Source organism: Tachypleus tridentatus, chromosome 7, assembly GCF_004210375.1.
Source record: "Tachypleus tridentatus isolate NWPU-2018 chromosome 7, ASM421037v1, whole genome shotgun sequence".
NCBI lineage: Eukaryota > Metazoa > Arthropoda > Merostomata > Xiphosura > Limulidae > Tachypleus > Tachypleus tridentatus.
In genome coordinates, this window is record NC_134831.1 from 60,675,474 (window position 1) to 60,699,985 (window position 24,512).

Here is a 24,512-nt window from a genome sequence, read left to right on the forward strand (position 1 = left end):
AATTTAAGTGTTATTAGGTTTCGTTTATCTTGTATTATTTTAAAAATAAATGCACAAAATACTCGTTGTTAATCGTCTCTTTTGATGAAAAACACAAATCCCAAGTTCAATATCTTTAAAACCACTTCTTACAGGAATCTGAACATGCATTATATTTTATTTGAAACGACCTAAGATGCCGCTCGTGGCCTAGTAGCTAGCGTGTACGGGTTCTGATTCCAGGTTTATGATTCACAACGTGTTAAACACACTCTGCAGTTATGGACCATAAGTGCGCTATAAGTGTAACAGTCAAATCCCACTGCTTCTTCAGACAATAGTAGCCCAAGAAATGGTTGTGGATGCTGTTGACTCAATGCCTAGCTTCTCAGTTCAAAATCGAATGTGGCTAGGCACTAATAAGTCTTTGTGTAGCTTTGTACAAACTTAAACTACAATAACAATTAACTTCACTAAAACACTTCTTACTGACCATGATAAATTCCTAGGCCAGACAAGATGGTAGATATGTTCAAAAGAATCATAATCGTTTGAAAGATGCATACTGGCAAAATAATGAAGCTGGAAAAGACCAGGAATATTCCAAACTCCTCTTCTTCAGATGTTTGACAAAGTTTAAAATACTACTGGTGTGGCATGTTTTATTTCTAGGCAAAATTTTAACCTGTTGATGTTTTCAACAGATTGGAACCTATAAAAACATTGCTAAAATAATCATTCCGTGTACCACGATTGTGCTCTCTACAGGCAAAGTTATGCTATGGAAATTACATCAGAGTGCCAGTCTTATACAATACGAGTCTACAAGAGTAAAAATATCTGTAACTTAGATTAAATTACCAAGAAAATTAGATTATTTCTAGCTATGCTTAACTTCGCAGACATTAGCATGAACCCTCCTGATACACCACTAAATGACGCATCTTGAACAGCAGATATTGATAATATAGAGTGCTTGAACAAATCACGTGCACTTAGGGGCCTATCCACCGGAATGGTGAAGGGAGGAGGCAGAACCCCATTGGAGAGTTCTTCTCCCAGTAATACCCCGTCTGACATTTGGTCAGTATTTTAAATTTTAAAAATTATTTACATTGTGGCACTCAGTGACATGAAAGTGTTAATTTTTCTGTTTCCCCAGGTAACTGTTTGCTTACCTTATGCCCTTACACAAATAAATAATCATAAAAATGCTACTAGCTACATTACTTATAATTCGTCAGAAAATGTCACTGATACCATCACACCTGTGCAAGAACGTGTACTATATCAGACTCGTTTATCATGATCATTATTGGAATTCTTAAGGACTGGTCATCAGTCGTCTTGAAGTCTAATAAATATGACCTGATCACGCTCATCATCCATCTTGGATCAAAGGTCCAACGGTAAGCCAAACCTCACTTAACAATACACGTTAGTCTTGGCTAATGCTAAACTACTTTCTCATTATAATAATTAAATTTTTGCCACTAAGTAATAATATAAATACAATACAGTCCTTTGTGGAACACCATAATGAGTAACATTAAATAATCCACAAGTAAGATTAAAAAAGAGATTGAAATTATCCAAAGTAATCATTTAGATCAAATTAACAAGTGCGAAGTCTCTGAACAAAATAGTATATTTATAATCATAATTTCAACATTTGTGTTGCAAATATCTTATCACTACCTTATGATCTCAATTCATTATAGTACGCTGTATGTTTATCAAGAGTCTGAAAAAAGGCAGAAATTTTAAAGTAGGTAATATTTTTATTTACTTTCAATAAAATCTACCCTTTCTAGCTCTTAATAAATACTCAGCGTACGCAAAGCTACACAAGAGCTAGCTCCACTAGCTGTTGTTAATAATTTAGCTGTGTAAAACTAGAGGGAAAGTCATCACCACTCACCGCCAATTTTTGGGTTACTCTTTCACCAACAAATAGTAGGATTGGATGGTACATTATAGCGCTCGAACGACTGGAAAAGTGAGCATGTTTGATATGACGGGGATTCGTACCCGCGGCCCCTCAGAATACGTGTGGAGCGCCCTAACCACCTGGCTATTCCAGGCCATATATCGTTTTTAACCACATTTAATGCACAATATTCACAAATAACTTTTCTGGTCCTACGTGTTACAAAGACACGCCCTTGCTTCTTCCAAAACCACATGGACAGAAAGTATTTAATACAGTTGATCAGACTGATATCCTGTTGACGAGGATAAAAGACAGCGTGTGCTGTCGAGAACTAGACAGATTACACAAAGTTATGGTTTGTTAAAAACTGATAACATAGAATGCACACACGAGGTATATAATGATATTTCTTTGTTTTTTCTGTTATGCAATCCGTCACAGATTTATTGATGCATATATAACTGTTTTCAACTGAAAATACACTCTGCTTAAGATATAGGTTCACACACGTTAACTTCTGCCATCTTAGAAATCATGATGTCAACGATATATCTTATCGTTAGAAATCTACTTTATTATATTTTTACAAATAAGATATTCTCATTCAGATTTTATGCGGAACGTTTTAGTACTTTCTTAACAACTATAACTTTGTTAGAACATATATAATTTATTACAATTCTTAACGATCGTGTTAACTATCGTCGATTAAATGTTCCAAACTTCTAGTACACTTCTTGAATATTTTATATTTCACACATATGGTAATTTAAAATGAATGCAGGGTTCCTAAAAAGTTTCGTGTCCTGTTGAAAATGAATAGATTTTTCGTCACATCGTCACGATTATTAGTCGATATATCAATGTGACCATGAGAATGTGAATACATAGCCACCAGAAAAAGACTGTCAGAAAGCGATACATCTAATCAATACACCAACGATGGTCTGCATCCACGGGATGACGTTGTACACAATTGAACGTATCTGTCCAATGTTCAACATGGCAACATTTATATGAAACTTTTTTCCATTAATTTGTTAAATATAAAGTATGGCAGTATATTGCGAAACAGTCAAGAATTTAAAGACCAAATACTTTAAATAGATATTTAATAAAACTTTTCGGGGTAATAATTAATCCCAACTTAACATTTATACTAAAAAACAATCCTTGGCTATTATTACACAGATTGAACATTTACATATTTACAAAAAAATCCAGGATTTGATCCCCCACCATTGAAAGGGTGTGGATAGATCATTGTGTATCTTTCCACTAAGAAAACAAAATGTTATGTAATATTATAATGCTTTACCTGTCGCATTCCTACATCAGGAAGATAATTCTGTAATTTCTCTATATTACTAAATTTTGATAAAAGTATAATTTTGCATCAAACTGAAAACTAAATGAACTATAATTTGTTGCAAATATGTTTTCCTACAAATGAGTGTCTTCAATAATATAACTGGTTGGTTCAAAACATATGAAAAACTAGTAGCATTTCGTTTTAAAATGATTCGTATTCAAGGAAAGTGTTGTGTTTCTTCCTCTCAAATTTCAGAGGTAAAGTTATTTATCCTTCCTGTGCGTCTAGGGTGTAATGGAAAGAAAATGTTACACTCAATCTGGTAATGTCAATTTAATATTAAAAGTTTAATTTTTCTCCTGTCTGTTTGTTTGTTTTGTTGTTTTGAATTTCGCGCAAAGCTACACGAGGACTAACTGCGCTAACCGTATCTTATTCAGCAGTATAAGACTAGTCATCACCACCCATTGCCAACTGTTAAGCTACTCTTTTACCAACGAATAGTGGGATTCACCGTCACGTTATATCGCCCCCACGGCTGAAAGGGCGAGTATATTTAGTGTGACGGCGATTCGCACCAGCGACCTTCAGATTACCAGTCGAGTGCCTTGACCATCTGGCCATGCTACGCCTAAACTCCAGTCTCTATATTTAACAAACTCTTAATCTCTTCCCAGATGTGATGCTACTGTGATAATTTCAAGCATTAGAGTAACTTTTCAAAATATCTTATTGTCTTTGAGTTTCAAGAAAACTTAAGATTTGTGTGTATATAATCTGTCCATCTAGAAACTGCTTACAGTCATTAATACAAAGTTGGCGATCAGTGTAGAGAGTTTTACGGTTTTCATGGTTATATATATATATATATATTTGTTTTGAATCTTCCCCTGAAGAACGGAAAGTTCCACTTTTTAAAGATTTGCCGAAACATAATTGCTTATTTAAAAGTTTATAGGTTTGACAAGTTTTCTGAAAAATTCAATATAATTAGCACTTACGATATATTAAGTAATTCTTTTCGTATCTTTTCTATGTCTGCGGACTTACAACTCTAAAAATTTGGATCCGTTACTCGTGGTGGGCAGAGCACAGATAGTCATTGTACAGCTTTGAGCTTTATTCAAAAACAAAATCACACATTCTAAAAACACTCAGTCCCTCCCTCGTGGCACAACGGTATGTCTGCTGATTTACAACGCTAGAAACCAGCTTCCAATACACAAATATCCCTTAGTGTAGCTTTCTGCCCAACTACAAACAAAGAAAAACTCTCAGGCCAGTGTCGTCATATCACATTTTTCACTAGGACCATAAATAGACAAATATTTCAGAAAAACCTTAATTGTTTTGTTTGTTTTTCAGAATTTCACGCAAAGCCACTTGAGGTCTATCTGCACTAGCCGTCCCTAATTTAGCAGTGTAAGACTAGAGGGAAGGCAGCTAGTCATTACCATCCACCGCCAACTTTTGGGCTACTCTTTTACCAACGAATAGTGGGATTGATCGTCACTTTACATCACCCCCACGGCTGAAAGGGCGAGCATGTTTCATGCGACGGGGACTCGAACCCGCGACCCTCAGATTACGAGTCAAACGTCTTAACCCACCTGGCCATGCCGGGCCAAAAACCTTGATAATAAAACAGAACGGTAAAATAAAGAATGGTCCATGTCATGTGGTAAACCTAACTACAGAGATAGTTTCTCACAAAATCCTCACAGCATTATCACAGATCTATTGGATTATTAACTACGTGAAAACGAAAAGAGAGTCATGAATATAGGCTTTTGTGTTTCCTATTCACTAAGCCAAATTTAGTCAATTTCATGGTTCCTTTGAAGTTTTTTCTGTATAAATTAAAAGGAGAACCAGTATGTGATAAGTATGACTTGACTTTTAATAATATTCGGACATATACAGTAATATAGGAAGGAGTTACAAAGTGAAGGGGTACTTGGCTAGATATGCAGATTTTACTATAATATATTTACAGTTGTTGTATAAGTCATATACGTAAAATAAGTGACGCTACAGATCCTTCAGTTCTTACGTGTCCGACATATTAGTAATCGTAGACTTGACGCGTTTCACAAATGCAGCCACTGTAAAAAAATCAATGTTACTTAACATTTATCAAATGGAGTATCCTTAAAATGTATTGCATTCATTAAGCCTAATAGTTAAGCACAATTTACTAAAAACAAATCTCTACAAATATCAAGTCTCTAAGAGATTTCAGGTTCTAGTACTAAAGATTTAGAGTTTGTTGGGTCTCACCCAGGCAATATAAAATGAAAAGTTAGGGTTCAGTAGACAACTTGGTGAAAGATTTGGGCCTTCCAAGTAATTCTTCAGATAGTTTAGGGTCCACACTTTGAGCTAAGAATGGAGTTTCTCCAGGGACACCATTTTACTGGTACAGAAATCGTAAGGAAGAGTATATACCATACTTTTTGGAAGAAGATTTCCTCGTTTATTGCAACAGTTTTACTGAATTAAAACCAATGGTAGGAGTTGAAGTCTATGAACCGTGTGAGTGGCGATTGTTCATTGATTTTGTCAAAATAAATCTAAAAGGTGTTCTCCTTCGCAATTGTAACATTTGTGCATCTCTACCTCTTGCTCATACGGTTCACTTGAAGGAAATATGCGAAAATCTCAAACTTTTTCTTAATAAGATAAAATCCAAAGAACATGGTTTACTACTTTATTTTGAACTTTTCCACGTTAATTTCCTATTCTCAGGCCAAACAGCAGAACACAAAATCAACACTAGATTAAGAAACAATGGCCATATAGAGTCAGCCTGATATTAGATAAAAAACATTGAACATGAAAGTTTGTTTGACGCGAAGAAAGTCCTGTTTTCTCCACTTCACATAATACTGGGCTTGATGAAATAGTTTGTAAAGGCCTTAGACAAAGCTTGCGACTGTTTCAAGTATCTGTGTAGGCAATTCTCAGCTTCATCAGAAGTGAAACTTAAAGAAGAGATTTTTGTTTGGCGTGAGATTAAGAAATTAACTTTTGATAAACAATTCGAAAGAACAGTGAGAAAAGTCCAAAACGAAACGTGGATTGCCTTTAAAGATGTTATTAACTATTTTTAAGGAAACAACAAGGACCCATATTACAAAAATATTGTAAATAGCATGCTCGATAAATTCAGTGTTGGGATAAATTCAGTGTTGTTATAATATGAGCTTTCGTTTCTTGGACTCACAAAGAACGCTGATGTCAAACAAATATGCATCCTCATTCATTCTGTTTTTTTTGTGAGATCTATATATTTTAGTCTGAAATGTACGTGTTATCGCCCTTCTTTTATGTACACTGTTGGCCAAAATCTTAAGGCCAATGAACATAAAGAAAAAATATGCATTTTGCGTTGTTAGACTCAATTATTTTTTTGAGTAGAGCTTCGAAAGATGACAATAAGAAAAAGGAAAATAAAGATAAAAACCTTTTTAGCGTACCTAAAATTAATTCATGTTAAATGTTAAACCGACTATTTTTTATTTTAAATTTAATTTTTCGAACCAAAAGTTTGGTCGATTGAGCCTTCCTTCGAGAGTACGTGCGCAGTGGCGAGATACATATTTGAATAGGTAGTAAATTTGCCGGTTAGGTGAGCTTTCAATTTAATTATGGTTATTTCGATGGTAAAGTATTGATTTTAGCATATCTGTAGCTTGTTTATTTACCAACAATTTATTAGCACAAAACTATTGTTGCTGATAAATATTAACATTGAACTTGAATAACTTAGAGCGTCACTCAGACATGTGTCGTGAAAGCTGAATTTTGAAATTTAAAGTAAAACTCAGGTTAGGCTTAATGATTGATGCAGATAATTCGGAGAGAAGTAAATTCTGCTAGAAGCGGTGTTTTGTAATTTTGTATTAATACTAATGATAATAACGTTGAGCTTTGGATTTTACTCAAGGTTGTCAAATTGTAAATAATGTTCCTGACAAAATGAACCTTGAACAAAAACAAAACGGTGATTCTCGTACTTTTAGCGAAAAATTGATTTCTATGTGTAGTTTTAGGTTTTACTCTTATTTTGAATGTTACTTCTTGTATATATATATATATATATGAGTCAAGTACTGAAGTAGTAAAGGAGAAAGGTTTACTGAACCAAATGGTCATTTAAGAGGTAACTAAAGAGTGTTCAGTTTTAGATAAATTATAAATTGCTAATGAGGATATGGTTTGAAGAGTTAAAGTGTGGTACTGCTTAAGGAAGAACAGTTGTTGCATGATTAGATTTGATGATTTATTACATGTTATAATAAAAAGAAATGAAGTTTCCATTCCTAATTAATAGAAAGTCATTTCTGAGGTAACAACACACATTAATGAATTGGAATAATAAGTTAAAAAGTAATATGGTATCTATTTGAGAAAATTCAGAAATAACTTGCTCTTTATTCAAGATTGGCATCTTCTTAAATAGAAAAGGATAGTAGGAAAGATAAAACCTAATTAAATTACTGAATACATGAAGAACAAAAATCATTGATAAGTTCACAGGTAAGGCTGTGCTGAAAGGTTTATTTGTTATCCAAGAATTCAAAGAAAGTTCTACACATTCAAGAGTTCATCAGGCAGTATTTGAGCAGTGTTAAGTTTTATTTGCTTTCTGTGGTTAACAGAAACCAAAAGACAGTGTTTTTAATGTCTTTTAAACATTAAGTTTACCCACATAAAAATTCTTTTAATTCATATATTACTCATTACTTTTAAGAAAATGTTGTTTTAAAACAAACATTATACTATCCTTCTGTGCATTGACTTGAACCATTAAGGTGAAACAGAAGAAATCTACATTTAAAAACTGCATTGCTTCAATATAATTAACTGAATGCCTACTGATCCAAATGTGTTTTCTAGAACTTACTGCAACTAAGATTTATGCCAAATATTTGTCCAACTAATCAATTGATCAAAGTCATTTTGTTGTACAGGTAGAAATACCTTATATCAATGGAATGCAAACTTTTAATCCAAACTTTGCCAGGTTGATGTGTTGTACATTTTCATAATAGAAATTCAAATATATAACTGTATGCAACCAATTATTAGGTTTATCACAAATATAACTTTTAAAACTCAATTTGAAATTCAGAGTTGAATACTCCCCATAGTTATAAATTTAACATTTGTGCAAAATATGTATGGTATAGAGAGTCTTATGTGAAGATATTTTGATACTAATTTCTCATCTGAATTAATTTAAAATAGTGAGAAATGTTTTTTGTTATAAACTCAATAGCCAGTATACTGCACCTAGAAGACTTTTACAACTTTGTTTCAGTATCTTATCATTGAGTGGTGTTTGTTTTGGTTACAGATCCAACTTAAACATGTAATGTTTACATCACTGATAGTTTCTTGTTTTTCCATATTGCTATAACTATACCTAGAGCTCATTCTAGATTTCAGTTAATTATTTTATATATCTATATTTCTTTTTGTTTATAACAATGGACAAATATTCTTTAAAAGAAGAATCCTGTTGTTACCTTAGAAACACAGAGGCCATCTGAAAGTAATTATTTTCAAAATATTCTGGTATTACTTCACTTATACTTAGGATTGGTTTAAAAAACATAACTAATTTTAGAGCTCTTGTATGTTATTATGCTTAACATTTCCCAGGTGACATTTATTATTGGTGTAACTGTACAATATGTTAATAGAGCTTTTAAATATCTAGTATTCATTATTTTAAAGTTTAAATCCAGCCTCCAACAACACCGTATTACATAAAAGGTGTTGTTTTCTCAGTTAGCGATATTTTGTTTTGTAGTAGAATTACTGTGATGCATTGGTAACTGGTACATCCTTTTGAGAAATAAGAATTATTTCTAAATTATAACAGCTTTGTCTTTGAGTGTTTAATCTTAATTTCACATATACTTAATGCATGCTACTGCACTGATGTGTGGGTTTTCTGGGAATATCAAAATTGGAAATGCGACTTATTTATATATCTTATATTTCAGTTATAAAAGGTTAAAGTGACTTTAAATTAAATTGTAAAAGTATTGTAATTATAGTGTGAAAAAAGTCAAGATATAATTTGTCTTCAAAAAATCATTTATCTTGAGTGATAAACTTTATTTCGTATATTACCTTACAGCAAATATGTTTTTCTTTCTTTTCTTCTGTTCAAGATGGAAATCAATGAGGGAAACTTAACTACCCTAGCTGGGTATCTTCAACAGACATTGTCTTCAGATGTCAATGTAAGGAAGCCAGGTAAGTACTATATAGTGAATACTTCACAAGAAAGTTTGGATGCTAGGTTATTTTCTTGCAAAGTATTGTAATCTTTGTCATTTATAGGTCTTAGAGGAACATAGTTGTATAAAATGGAAATCAGTATCATGTACCTAAATGCTTAGTAGACTAGGAATTGCATCATATTTCATATCATTATTGTCACCAGTGTATATATGCAATGTTGGACTTACTTGCACTACAAAATCATTAATCTTGATAACATATTATAAATTGATCTTATTATTGCATCAACTCCTGTAAAGCTTTCATTGGTGTTTTCATTTGATCTTATTGTATCTGTTGAAACATTTAAATAGGTGTTGGTAATATTAATGCTCTCTTTTACAGGTAGGTTAAAGTGTGCATGTAATGACCTTTTACAGAATTACTTTCAAGATTTGTTTAAACTACTTTATTAATGTATATGGTTACACTTGTCATCATAACATAATTTGTAAATCAAATCTTAATATTATATAACTTTTAGATTCTCAATTTTATTTGGAAATATTTCCAAAAATCTTCAGTTCTTCCTAGTGTCAGTTCACCAGATTTTGCATCTTCTCTAGTTTACCACTCTTCTGTGAAGTAGGTAAGGTAATATATCATTTATAACCAATAAGAAGATGAAGATGTAAGCTGGCCAATGATGGTATTGTTTTATCTACAGAGTATTATCTATTTTGTCTTCAGTTTGAAAGTTTCTCTTAATGTTCTGATCGAGAAGCTTAGGGAAATATTTTAAGGCCCTTATATCACAGTTAGAAAGCCACTGAAGTTATAATAGCCATAGGACACTGTTTGATTTATGTACATTATTATACTGTATTTTTAAGTGCATTATTTAACTAATTTAATGTACCAGTGTCATCACTGTAAGAAATAGGCATGTGTTCATGAGGTACTGGCAGCAGAAACAAGGTCAAAAAGTAAATATTAGAAACTTATTAAATTATATTAAATAAGATAATGAAAAACATAATAATTATTCAAATGGTATATTCATAATAATAACTAGTGTGCTATATCATTCAGTACACCAACTTAAACTATGTGTTCATCATGTGATTTCCTACTTGTATGGCATGATAGTTAGAGATGGTTCCTAGGATAGTAAAACAGTAAATTTAAGTAGAAACAGATGTATGCTCTTACCTTAAGTTACTTGGGATAAATAACTGTAGTTTTCTGTTACAATATGCAGCCAAATTGGACAAGTCAACTGAGTCCATGTAGCAATGGTTCAGAAAATAATAGATAAAATATAAAGTTTTATTAAAAAAAGTTTATCTATCTAGAAGGTTTTTTCATATGAAAAAAGGTATTGTTAATCTTAATATCAGTCGGCACTTTTAATTCCTATGTTGATGAGCAAATCAAGTAGAAATATTAAAAGAATGTGTTTGTTTTTTTATATGAAAAATTTATAAGGTTTGCTGAAGCTTGCCAAATATGATAAAGGTTGCACCATATTAAAGATTATAGTATGGATCATGCAATAGTTTGAGACTACAAAGTCAGTGTAATACACTGAACACATGTGTAAAACTGAAATTTGTTATTTCATTAGTTCTCTGAAATAATTTTTTTTGTTGCTGTTGATAGAATTATTTTTGAAAATATTTTATTTTTGGATTTTAACATTTCAGCTGAAAAATTTCTTCAGTCTGTTGAAATAAACCAAAATTATCCTATTTTGTTGCTTCACCTGGTGGACAAAGCTGAAGCTGAAATGACAATTAGAGTCGCTGCAGCCATTGCCTTTAAAAATTACATAAAGAGAAACTGGAAAGTTGTAAGTCAAGTTTTTCTTTGCTACCATTACTGGATAACTTTCTATTCTCAACAGTTAGAGAGAGCTTTTTTTCCCAATTTATAGCTTGTAAATATGATAGTACTACCTCCAACTTCATACTTTAAATGATCAGACCAAAATTGGTTCTACAGTGATAATAGAAAATATTTTACACAAAATTTAGTGTGTTTTTTTGTTCAGAATCATTTCTTATTGTATATGTATATGTATAAATAAATTAAGGTGCAATCAGTTTTGTAAAGAACATTTTATTACACATTACATAAGGAGTAAATGGTGTTTTGTGCTTTTATTTTGTATGAATTATTTCATTTGTTTTTCAAAATATTGGTGCTTTTAACCAATTTGAGTCTGGATTGAACTTAAACAGAGGAATTTCCTAATTGCTTAACAGTTTGTGCTTTTGTATTTAACTATTTTAGTATCAGACTAATTTTCCTCTCTTTAGCTTGTTAATGTTTTTTTACAGAAATTTTCAAAATATCCTTTATTTTGTGTCTTGGATATCTTCATTACAGCATTCTATGATAGTTTGTTTATAAGTTCTAAACTGTTGTACATGGAAATATTTTATATATTTGACGTAAAATGAAACCTGTATTAAGCTAAAAATACAGTTAACCCTTTGCATATGGTTATAAAGTATGCATGTGACAACTTTTTATAGTTGCATTGAAAATTTAATTAGTAAAGTACTGTATTATTAATGTATGTCACTAAGCTTAGCATCAAAACAAGTAATATCAGGCAAATCTTTGTTATATGTTTTAATTTCTGAAGGAAGTATTTAAATATATTTCCAGTCTCCATTGGTGATGTTGAGTGAGCATCACTACATAGTTGCCATTACTTATTTTTAAGATATGCAGTAATCACACACTGATCTACTTTAAATCAAAGAAATTGGTAATTAAACAAAGAAAACATGTCTTACTATACCAATATTATAAGACAATGATATTTGTATTCAGAATATACCATGACTACAGTTAAAAATAAAGTAGCTTGTTAGCCTTTCGTTTGTTTTTGAATAAGGTAAACATAAAAATGTTTTATAAAGATATGGGTCATCAGTATATTTTGCAGTCACTTACCATATTCACTAAGCAGTACTTGTATTTGACTTTTCTTTTACTGAATGTTCAAGTAAAATAATCGAGCATCAACAGTGACTGTTAAGCTTCAATTTTCCATTAAATGACTTTGTTTCATACTGTAATCTGCATACATATATTCCTGTGTTTAAATAAACTTACTTTTACCTGATAATGATAAAACCTTTACCAAAAAGTTGTGCATTTGTTAATGTATTGAACTTGTAATATAATTTTCTTTGTAACTTGTTCAGTCAGTATCTAAACTGTATAAGCTTATCTTATTGAATTTTCTGTAGTTTTTAAAGAAATATAAATTTACATGTAAATATTTTAACAAGTTAAACTAATAGAACTGAAACATTTGTAGTAAATATAACAAAAAAGACATATATATATATATATATATATATATTACATGATACTATGATTCTCTTTTATACATCATATTTAAACTTCTCTTATAATTGCTTTCAAAGCACCATAATGATGTTTCAGCCAAGGCCTGTTAAAAAAAAAAACTTGAAGAAACATTGAAAAATAAATTTTAAAAAATGGATAATATATTCTCAAGAAGTTATAGGTTTGTAGCAAATATAGTTATTATTTGGCATTAGCAGAGATATTCTTAACACAGTTGACAAGTGAGTTTTGTTTACTGTGAAAATGCTTTGCAGTTGTGCAGAAATGAAAATGTAATTTTTTTCTTTGAGGATTTTAATAAGTAAATGTTAGAAACTGGCCCATATATCATAAATATCTTTTGAGAGTTAAAACTGTGGAAAAAAAGTTAGAACTAACGTATTAAATTGTCTTTCAAACAAGTGTTTTAAAACATTTGTGATAAAATATGAAAACCCAGAGGAAACCCTTTCTTTTAACTTAAGGCTCAATCATTTAGAACTAATTTAATTTTGTAAGCTTAAACTTTATACATGAATATGTATCATACCAGCAACTGAACTGTTATTTAACAATCAGTAACAATAAAAGATTCATTTACCCCATGCAACAATACTGTGTACATAGTAAAACTTTTGTGCATTTTATTCAGTGTTTCAGGAGGTCTATCTCGCATTAAGTGAGATAGTTGATGATGTTAGGGAAATCTATTGAAACATTGTGGTGAATGAAATAAATGTTTTATGGTGTACAACTGTAAAACTATTGTGAATTTTTAAAAAAACATAGTTCTTTCTAATACTTAATTTCCATAATTGTTATTCTAGAAAATTCAGTATTTTTTGCATGTTTATAAGTGTTTACAACAGTGTTGGGTCCTTAAGTGCTTTATAACTAATCAAGTGGCACAGTAGTATCTCTGCAAACTTGCAATGCTAAAATCTGGGTTTTAATACCCATAATGGAAAGAACATATATACTCTTTTGGGTAGCTTTGTGTTTACCTAGAAACAAGCTGACCAAACAAAATAAGTAGTTAGCCAAAATTAAAAACCTAATATTTTCTGATATTTTTTAAAGTGTAGTGCATTTAACATCAAACAAAATAAAAATTAGAATACCATCAGTTTATTTTGTAAAATAGAACTTTCAATAGTTATAAAACCATCTTACAAAGTTTAAAGACCATTAAGGAAGGAATGAGAACAGGACTGGACAAGCTATTTAGATTATATTTTGTTATTACATTAACAAGTAATAACAGTGTTTAACTTCAATAAGTACATTAATGTTTCATTTTGAAAATGGTGGTACAATACCATTTAACTTTTTAAAAGTTATATGTGTAACATTGTAACTAGATTTTCATTATCTTTTTATCTGAAAAAGAGACTTACTATAATGTGATATTTTGGATTAATCACTGTTGATCAAACAGTCCTAAAGAAATGTAAGTCAGAGTTAAAGTATTGATAATATATTCTGTAAATAATAAAGGTTACATTATAACCCAGCTATTTCAAAGCTTATATGTTATTTCTAATAATTTGATTGGTTTGAAAATAAAAACAGAAATGAACATTTCGAACTTTTCAATTAAAATGAAATGCTTGTTTTCAAAATATTTTTAAACAGTTGTTATTTATATAGTCATATCACTTGCATTTTCATTTATCTTGGATATAACAATACAAAAATAGTATTTCTGCACAAGAATTCTAACAATGAAAAAAATAAATTCAGTAACAAGTCTATGTTATAAGTCCTGCAGCTAATTTAAATGGTATTAACTTTGAAAATAAATCTATAAAATCTAGACACTCTGTAAGGGTGTTTAGTGAAAACCAAGACATGAAATTTACCATAGTAACATTTAACATACACTCATGTTGTTATGTTAGCTTAGGAATAATCAGCTACTGGTTAAAACCAGGGATGGGAAACTGAAAAATTTTAATTTTGGTTTGAAATTTTTAAAAAAATAGTAATTTCAGTTTTGACTCAAGTTTTTTGTATATTTTATCTGTTCCTTTTTTGATTTCAATTTCAATTACAGTTTTTCAAATTTCTTTAAAATGGTTATTAATTTCTTCTGCGGCATTATGCACTTTTTTGGGAACTTGACATTTTTTTACACATTTGCATTCACATTTAGTTTTGAAAGAAAGATAACTTTTTCATCTACGTATGAGTATTTTTATATTTAATCTTTATAAATGCCACATTTTGACAACTTTATATTTTTTCCTTCTCTCATTTTGGAGAATAAAGCACCATATTGTCTCTTCCTATTCACTTTTCTTTTTGCTTCTGTTCAATTACAGTCTTCATAAATACACATTTAAGACCAATCTTAATAAAACCAATGTATTTAATGAAAAACCACTCATTCTTATACTTTTTATTTAATTTTCTTGTTTTATTTAAACTCTAATATGTTTTAATGTATAGTTTTACAAACATGTCAAGTTTTGAAATACAAAATAGTAAAAAGATTTCCAATTCAATTCCTTTATTATATAAAAATTACTAGTGTCATATAACATAAGCTTACAAGTTGAAATTAGAATGAATAACTAAGATATTCTCAATGTTTTCAGACAACAAATTGTTTCTTTGGAGACAAGATTATTCTAAAAATAGAAAACATTTCTACACTGACTTGTCATTGGAACTTCACACACAACTGTAGCCAGTTTTTGTGCTTTCTCTTCATTGAGTTCCATCATGAAACTAGACTGTTGTCTGCTGAAATTCTTTCAGTATTCACATAGTCCTTGAGAGCCAAAGCAACAACCTTTTTATTGAGCTTTCAAGTTTTTCTTGCTTTGTGCAGCCACTTTAAGCATGTTTTCCAAATTATCCTCTGATGTACTGGATGCCATCTGCTCTTCAGATTTTAAAGTTGCTTGAGGTTCAGGTATTCATTGCACATAATTTACCATTAAGTTTGATCATGTGACTTATGGCTCATTCCTGTTTTACTTCAGATAGTATAACACAAAATCTAGAATCTAGATATAACAATGCTAATATTACTTCATTTATTAGAAATTGTTCTTTCCTTGCATTCATTACTTCTGTGATTTTGTGAGCCAGCAGACAATTGATTATGGATATTTCACTTTTGCAAACAACCAACACCTTATTAAGTCTTCTAGAGTTAAATTTTCTTCTTGTAACAGTACTGTAGCTTTTTTAGCTGGATCTAATATGTGCATAATTTCTTGTAATTTCTCCCAATATTGAAGAGAGTTTTAAGTCCATTACTATTATTTCAATAAACAGTCAGAGTTCAACTAAATGGGAGATCATATGTTGAGTACCATTGTGTCAACATGTGTATGACAGACATATTTCTCTTTCTTTAAAACATTCATTATAGCTGGAGTTTGCAGCTTTTTAGACAATTTACACACCTGAGATATAGCAGTTGCACACAGTCCTCCATTTAAAGCATACTGCAAGTTGCAAAATGTGAGCAGCACATTTAACAGAAAAACACTGCCTAGTTTAATATCATGAAGTTCACTTGTATCACTTTCATCATTATCAGTCTCGTTTCCCTCATCGGAAATCAATTCCACAGCTTTAACCATATTTCTAACATTATCAGTAGTGATAGAATATACATAATTTATATTTAAATTGTATTTTGATAACACAACTATTCATTTTATGTTTTCACCCAAGTGAGCTGAATAGAAGTTTAAGAGCTAACGTCATCATTTGAAGAGAGTCTCTGTTAATGACTTGGGCATTAATGACTAGCACAGATTTATCCATACAAGATGTGATGTCAATTTTCAGTGAAAACATTGTTTTGTAGCTCATCACTTGTTTGCTTTACAATTTTTGAAGCTTTTTTTCACCAAAAAAATCAGTTTTCTTCTGATCCATTGTTGTGTTAAGCATCTTTTTAATTGGATTAATTTACATAAACTACTGTCCTGTATTGCAGGTAAAGATATCCCATTTAGAGTCACAAACTTAATGATAGCATAATTAAACATTTTTATGTTCATTGAAATATTTATTGTTGGACAAAAAAACTCAAGAATGGTTTTTATATGCTTGGTGTCACTGTGGTCTTGAGTCTTCTCATCTTGTGGGAATGGTCTTTTCATCATTGAAGCTTCACATTTTTTACTAGATTTTCAATTTCTGCTTTATGGTGTGTTTCCAGATGTTTTGTTAGATTAGTAGCACAAGGATGCTTCAAAACCATAGTATGACAAGTTACAAGTTGCTTTTTTGTGGTCACGAAAACCAGCGACTGTAAAATACGAGTACTTCATTAGTTCTTTGTCACCCATTACTTGAAAAGAAAAAAAAAAGTAAAAAATAGGAAACAGATAAAATATGTAAAGGAAAAGTCTTGATATGATACAGATGGACTAAGTAATGTTCATTATTTCTCTCTAGCATTTTCTGCAGCAGATGAACTCTGAAGGGATTATATATTGCCTGGTGCATAGCTTTTGACAGTTTGGTCGGGTATGAGTGGAACAGTCTAGCAACATCAAGTGCACCCTTCAATTAAGCCCAGTTGGCTCACTCTAAAAATTTCCCTCTATATCATGGCCCAGTTTGTGTCTAAACATGTTACAGAGGAAGAGATTTTAATTATCAGTCATTTTTTAAGAAAACAAAAGAAATAGCCAACATGCCAAGTGATTGTGCTGTGTATGGATGTTTCAATAATAAGAAAAGAACAAATGAAAACAGACTTGTTGCTTTTGTTTTTCTAAGGAAACAGACAAAAACACAGTTGATTCATTTATGCAGATGTAGGGACCGTATCAACATCAATAATGCTCTTAACATTTTAGAAACTGATTATGCTGATAAGAGGTCATGTCTTTTGGGGATCCCAAGTCAAAGGAATAAAAGATAATTGAAGAAGGATGTAATGCCATCTCTATTCTTATACAAAACTATGTCGGTGTTAAGTTTAAACATGTTCATTTGTTGAATGAATAAACAACTTCATGAAAATTATATACAACAAATCGATCTAATGGTATATGTCCTAACTAGCCACCTTTGCATTTATTTGTCTATATTGGTTACTTTCTTTTCTACAGTACTCTGTAATGTTACTCTGCAATTTCATCTGTATTTAATCTCTGTAATTTTATTTTAGAATTACATATATAAACAGTCTGTGTGTGTGTGTTTTATCCCTTCAGTTTTACTCTTAAAGTGGTTCATCTGAACTAACTTATATCACAATAAATAAGAAATATATATATATCATTAAAAAGAATCATACATTACATTTAATTGTCAGAAGTGCTTTGTCACTCACTTTACCCAGCAGTATTGTATTCAAGTGTTAGGAGACCATACCCCTCTAAAGATGCAATTTAGCATCTGAACTGCATTTGAGTTGCATGTAAACTTAATATCTCAAAATATCTTTCATATCATTTCATAATTTCTTAAATCAGTAAAGTGGGCAATTATTTATGATATTCTAAAAGTTCATAATACCATTTATAGGCTGCAGTGAAATATATTGCATTTAAAGCTGCATCCAGATTTTAATAATGCCCCATTATTTAGGACATTTTACTTTTTCTCCATATAATATTTTATTTTGTTCTTTGGATGTTAAAAATACTTCACATTAATAACAAGTTAATTACTTCAAAAAAACAAAGACACCAAATCAGATCAATCTGGAATGGCACTGCTGGCTCAAACTTTCACCAGATTCAGAGCTATTTAAATTTGGTCAAAATGAAAGTAACTGAGCATTCATGATGAAACATGATAGCTCTTCTCTTTCTAATTAGCTTTAAGGCTCTCTGATCACATGAACATCAAAGAAAGCCAGTTTTAGGTTTAATGAGGCCAAATTCTAATTATATATTGACCTATTATTTGGAAAGGTAAGCAGCTGGTCATTTTTATAATTCCCAAAAGGGTTCACAGGCACCAATTTCTCCTCGATATTGTTACATGTTGTTACACTTACAAATAGTCAGTGGTCACTTTCCAGGTAGCAGCAGCCTCATTAAGAACTTAAAACAATGGAAGATAAACAGATTTTTGTGAGAATACCATTCCCTTAAGATGTTTAATATGGTACAACAGATTAATGGGAGAGTTAATGAGCTCAGTAAGACCACAGGCACAGGTGTATTCTTTTTCTGATCTTTTTTTTTTTACAGAGATCCCTTTATTATGAGTGAAAAAAGAGTGTAATGACACCAAGCCAAAGAAACACAAATGGCTGACATTAGAACAGAAACTTAATCATCAAATGCTATGAAAAATGTGCTTAATTTGCTAAACTCGCTCAAGACAAAGGAATGAAAGAACCATCTGTGAGAAGAATTGTTAAATTAAAGAATCTGTACAAATAGTATTGAAGGGCTACCAACTCTTTTGCCTCAGAAACAGTTGTAAAGAAAAGGAGCTTTCTAATGGTGAATATAGAATGTCTACTATCAATATGGGTAGAAGATTACAATTAGAAGCAAATTCCTTTAAGTCAAATGGAAATTCAAATGAAAGCTATGAGTTTTTTCAATGCCCTTAAATAAAACATAAAGGAAGAAAATGATAGAGAAGGGGGCAACTAATGAAACAATTTTGGCAAGCTGTGGTTGGTTCTGTCATATTAATAAACGCTTGGGGATTCATAATGTTTGCATTGTAGGTAAAAGTTCATGTGCTGACAAAAATGCTGCTGAAAAATTTCCTAATGTATTTATAGAAATTATTTAAAAAGATAGGTACAAAGAAAACCAAATTTTTAATGTTGATGAAACTGGTTTATTTTGGAAAAAAAATGGCTTCTGGAATTTTTCTATCAGAAAATGAAAAAACTCAGGATACAAGGCATCAAAAGACCATTTGACACTTGTTGGGCAGAAATGCATCTGGCAATTTTAAATTAAAACCCATGCTTGTGTGTCATGCAGAAACCCCCCAAACACTTAGCTGTTGTGCAAAGACAACTCCCACTTGCTGGACAATCAAATAAAAAAGCATGAGTTACAAAAACTTTGTTTGAAAACTGGTTAAAAGTTTATTTTTGTCCTGCAGTTTAATGTTACTGCAAAGAAAACAACTTGGGGTTTAAAGCTTTGTTGTTTTTAGATAATGCACCAGGCCATCCAACAGAACTTTGTGACTTTAATGAAAATGTCAATATCATTTTCTTCCACCCAATACAACATTTCTACTGCAACCAATGAGGCAAATATTTTCTCAAGTAATAAAGGCTACAACTAGAGAAGCTGCACTATCTTTGACTGGGTTCTGAAAAAATTACAATGTCAGAAATGCTATTAAAAATATCAATGAAGCATGGCTTGAAATTAGTAAGAGTAACATTAGAGCAGTGTTGAAACACAGTTTGCCTCATTGCTCAAGCAATTCATGTGGTTTTGAGTCCCAAATTTAGGGATGTTTCCAAAGATGTAAAAATTGGAAACAATCTTCAAGTCTATGTAAGTAGCTAATGTTCAAGAGTGCATTAACACACATTCTCAAACTTTTGACAATGATACACTTCTTAATTTAAACCAAGACAAGGCATATGAGGAAGAAGAAGAAGAAAGACGAGTGTAACAAAGGTTCTAATGAAAAGCATGAAAAAGAATTTCCCTTGCAGGAACTTTAAAAAGTGTTCAGGGCAGTGAAAACTGCTTCAGACTTAATTATGAATCGTGATCCAGACATAGAGCACAACATTAATGCCCAATGAGCATTAGAAAATTCCAATTTATATATATATATAATTATCCAAATTATAAAATGGTGCAACTCATATTATATATTTTTCTTTAATCAGTAAATATTTAGTTTTTATTTTACCTCATAACTATTTGTGTTTATTAATTTTTCTAATCAGGTTTAATTATTTCTACTGTGAAGAAATTCCTTATGATACTCACACAGCATTATTTTTCCTATTGAAACTATTCCATGTTAATGCTGATTCAGTTGATGTGTTAGTTTTTCCAATGCATTAACCACACTGTGCAAGGTATTCCTGTAATTGTTTGTTACAGCATGCAGTCAGTTTGAAAAGAAAATATAATTTAGATTTATTTCATAATTTCAACTTTTAATTTTTCATCACTGATTTAAGGTAGAGAAAATAAGTGTTAAATTTTACTGAAAAACTTGATATTTTTTAGTAAGTTCTAAAAATGAAGCAGATGAAATAAAAAGTGTAAAAGGAAAATTTTTATTTTTAACATGAAAATTGCCTCACACTCAGACTAACTCAGTAAAGGCTTCTTAAGTTCTGAAACAAACCTTTAGTAAGAATACTTTATTAAAAAATCCATTTTGTATTCAGCAGAATTATAATGTTTACTAATAACCTTCAAGATTTTGTGAAGCTACACTTAGTAAATTCAGAGTTATTGTGCATAAACTTTTGTAGTTGGTGTTGTGGTTACAAGGTTGGTCAAAATGACCAAACCCATGCATGAAGAATTAAAATTATTATTTGGGTTTCTTTCTAAAATTTTCATGAGATTATTAAACATGCTAAATTTCTGTTAATGGAAATAAACATTACTTCATAATATAGATCATAAATCAGAAAAATACTTAATTTTCCAAGGTTTTTTTGTAATCCTCATCCAGAAAATGAAAACATTTTCACCAGTACACTATTAAAGGGACTACATGACCAATCATCAGTAAGATTGAAAAGAGTAATGGATTGAAATAGAAAAATTGAGATATTTATTACTGGATAAACTAATTCCTCATGTAAAAAAAATAAGAGTATAGTGTTTTTACAAATAATTTGTTAATATCTGACTATATTAATGTATCCATTACCAAATAAATTAATTCATTAATAAAAATAATTGCATTTAGATTCCCTGTAATAAAGCTAGGGAGTGTGATAATACCTAATTCAGTGAAAATCACAGTAGCTCTATAAAGACAAATAGTGCATTACTTGCTATTTGGTAAGAATGTGATATTTGATTTTTTTTTTTTTTTCAGAAATTAAAGTTCTTTATAAGTTAGAAATCAGACTTTTGTAAGAAATATTAAAAACAGAATTCTAAATGTTTAATTACCAAGACTTTCATATTTTTTCCAATTCCATCATCATTGTAAAATAACTTAAATAGTTAAAATTTTTATCAATATTGAAAACATCAAGTTATTGAGCAAAATGTTGTGTATACTGATGAAAGTGTAGAACACATTTAACCCTTTCACGACGTATCACTGGTCAAAGACTGTGTCAACATGTTTGTTGAATTGTATTTAATATTTTATGAATTTATGTCAGTAAGTTTGGAATCAAATTCTAGATTATATTTCAAACTTTAATGTTATATATCAGTTATTTTCTTAATTTAAAAGTAATTATCAAAACACAAATATAGATGTTTGTGATGTCAATACTACATCTGTAGTTTTGTACAAATTAGGAACTCAAATTACTAATATTTACCAGCTAAACTGAAAGAAAAGAACCACATATATTTTTATTTTGCCAAAATATGGCTTATGTACTGAATAAAACCATAGGTTTTTTAAACTTTTTTCCATTTTCTGAAACAAAACAGTATATGAAGTGAATAACCAAACAACAGCTTAGAAAGTCCTCTTTGTGGATTTTCTCAGCAATTTTAGTTTGTGAAAAGGCTACCACTTTTTTTTGAACCAAGATTTCATGAAGGTACATTGTGTTTAGTCTGCTTGAAGTTTCATATTTCTTTAAATCTAAATACATCTTAGTTATAATACTCAATAAATTAGTGGATTTATCATTTTTGTTATTCAACTGCATATATAAAATCTAAAAAATTTCTTTGATATCCTCTACATGCAAAATTTTAATACTTAAAAACCTATATCCAGCAACTGAATGCAAAGGTTGCAGTGAGAAAAGATATATATTTGCCTTACTTCTTGATTTATTGTTCTATGTTTTAAGAAAAATGAATTCATTTATTTATTTCTAAAGAGTAATCATTCACACACACATACATAATGTATAATAACTGAAATGTGAATGTATGTTACAAAATACTAGTCCACTGAAACACAGCCAAGACAGAGAAAACTAAAGGTCAGTATTATATTAGAGGATACTTGACCTGATTGTACATGCACCACATCAATGCAAGATATTTAATGTTAGGTAAACATGACTGAAAAGTCAAAATAATAAAAACTAAGATACATATTTTTATATATAGCATTATGAAACTTAAGCTACTTAGACTAAACATTTGTATTTTCATGTTATGATATTTTGACATTCTAGCATCAACAAAGCGTAATTTATATGTATTTCCTAATTTTATTATGATGGATACGAGTTTGGGTAAGTGACAGACCCAACGTAGTTAGAGCATAGAAAATAAAATATAAAGTCTTACTGGAAACAAACATGAGAAATGTATTTAGGAAGTTTTAGAGATTACACAAGCAACACTTGAAATTTTTATGGACGAAGAATAGTTTTTTTAATCTTAACATGAAATCACTTTGCATTCAGGTTAACAATAAAACATGCTCTATTTTTTTAAACAAATCTTTAGTAAAAATATTTTTTTAAAAATCTAAATCTTATCTTTACTAAAAGTATACTAGATTTTGTGAAGAGAGACACATTTCAAAAGTTATAATGAAAATACATAATGTGTGGAAATGTGTAGACAATCTCATGTATCTTATACTGAGTTCACAACAAAAGGGTTAATCAAGTTACATATTATTAGTCCATGCCTACTAATTTATCATAAACACAGCAAGCTATTGAACAATCAATATTTTATTTTGAGTGAGTACAAAATAATGATTGTTAACTTTTCATAACTTTTTTATCAAGCCAACCATATCCTTATTAACAGTGATTACCTTTGTATCATGTAATAAGTAATATGTAAATTAAAGCTATACTATTATTTAGGCCCAATCAAGATAGTTTTGAACATCAGACATAACTGTGACTTACTATGTAACAGCCTGTAGGCTACACCTTCACATTTGTAAGTTTCGTACAAGCTATATTTGATGGCAACTGGAATCAGACCTGTGGCCCTTGATGTATGAAACAGTTTGAAATACTCAAAAATAACAATGCCAATACTTTGTTTACTTGAGTGGAAAAAATAATGGAAAATAGCAGTAATTGAACATGTTTATTATTTAAGTTGATTTGGCTGAACAAATTTGAATTAAAAATAAAATAATGATAAATTGAAGTGGCAATATTATGAATACTAGGACAGTTGGAATAAGCAAAAGTAATCACAAACCCTAATTTTGATTAGCTGATTGTTAACAGAACATTACTCTGTTTAGTTGTTTATACCAATTGATCATTTTTAAGTGACACTACTCAATGCTTACAGGTAATCAGATTACTTAATTGTCTTGCTATTCTCTTGACATGATTCTAATTAAAAAATGCTCTTTGAAAGTGTTCATATCTTAGGGAGCATGCTTGTTAACACTGGTTGAGAGTGATAAAAAGAACAACTGGTGGGTTGTTTAATACAAAGATATAAATTAGTACATTTCTATAAAGTTCTTTATCATAGGTACACGTAAACATTACTATAACTAACTGGGATACCTGTACATTGAATTGAAATTATGTAAATTTATGATTAATGAAAGGTTATCTTAGGACATGAAAAGTTGTTTCCTTTACTCATAATTTTAAAAAAC

General features: G+C 30.3%; 1 protein-coding gene across 1 annotated transcript in view; it reads left to right on the forward strand.

The window, feature by feature from the left end:
* Positions 1-6,819: 6,819 nt before the first annotated feature.
* LOC143255771 (exportin-2-like) overlaps positions 6,820-24,512 on the forward strand; it is a 71,778-nt gene continuing 54,085 nt past the window's right edge. Inside the window, 3 exon segments of the mRNA XM_076511959.1 lie at positions 6,820-6,889; positions 9,413-9,497; positions 11,171-11,316. Of these exon segments, the coding sequence (XP_076368074.1) occupies positions 6,875-6,889; positions 9,413-9,497; positions 11,171-11,316 (246 nt within the window). The 5' untranslated portion in view covers positions 6,820-6,874.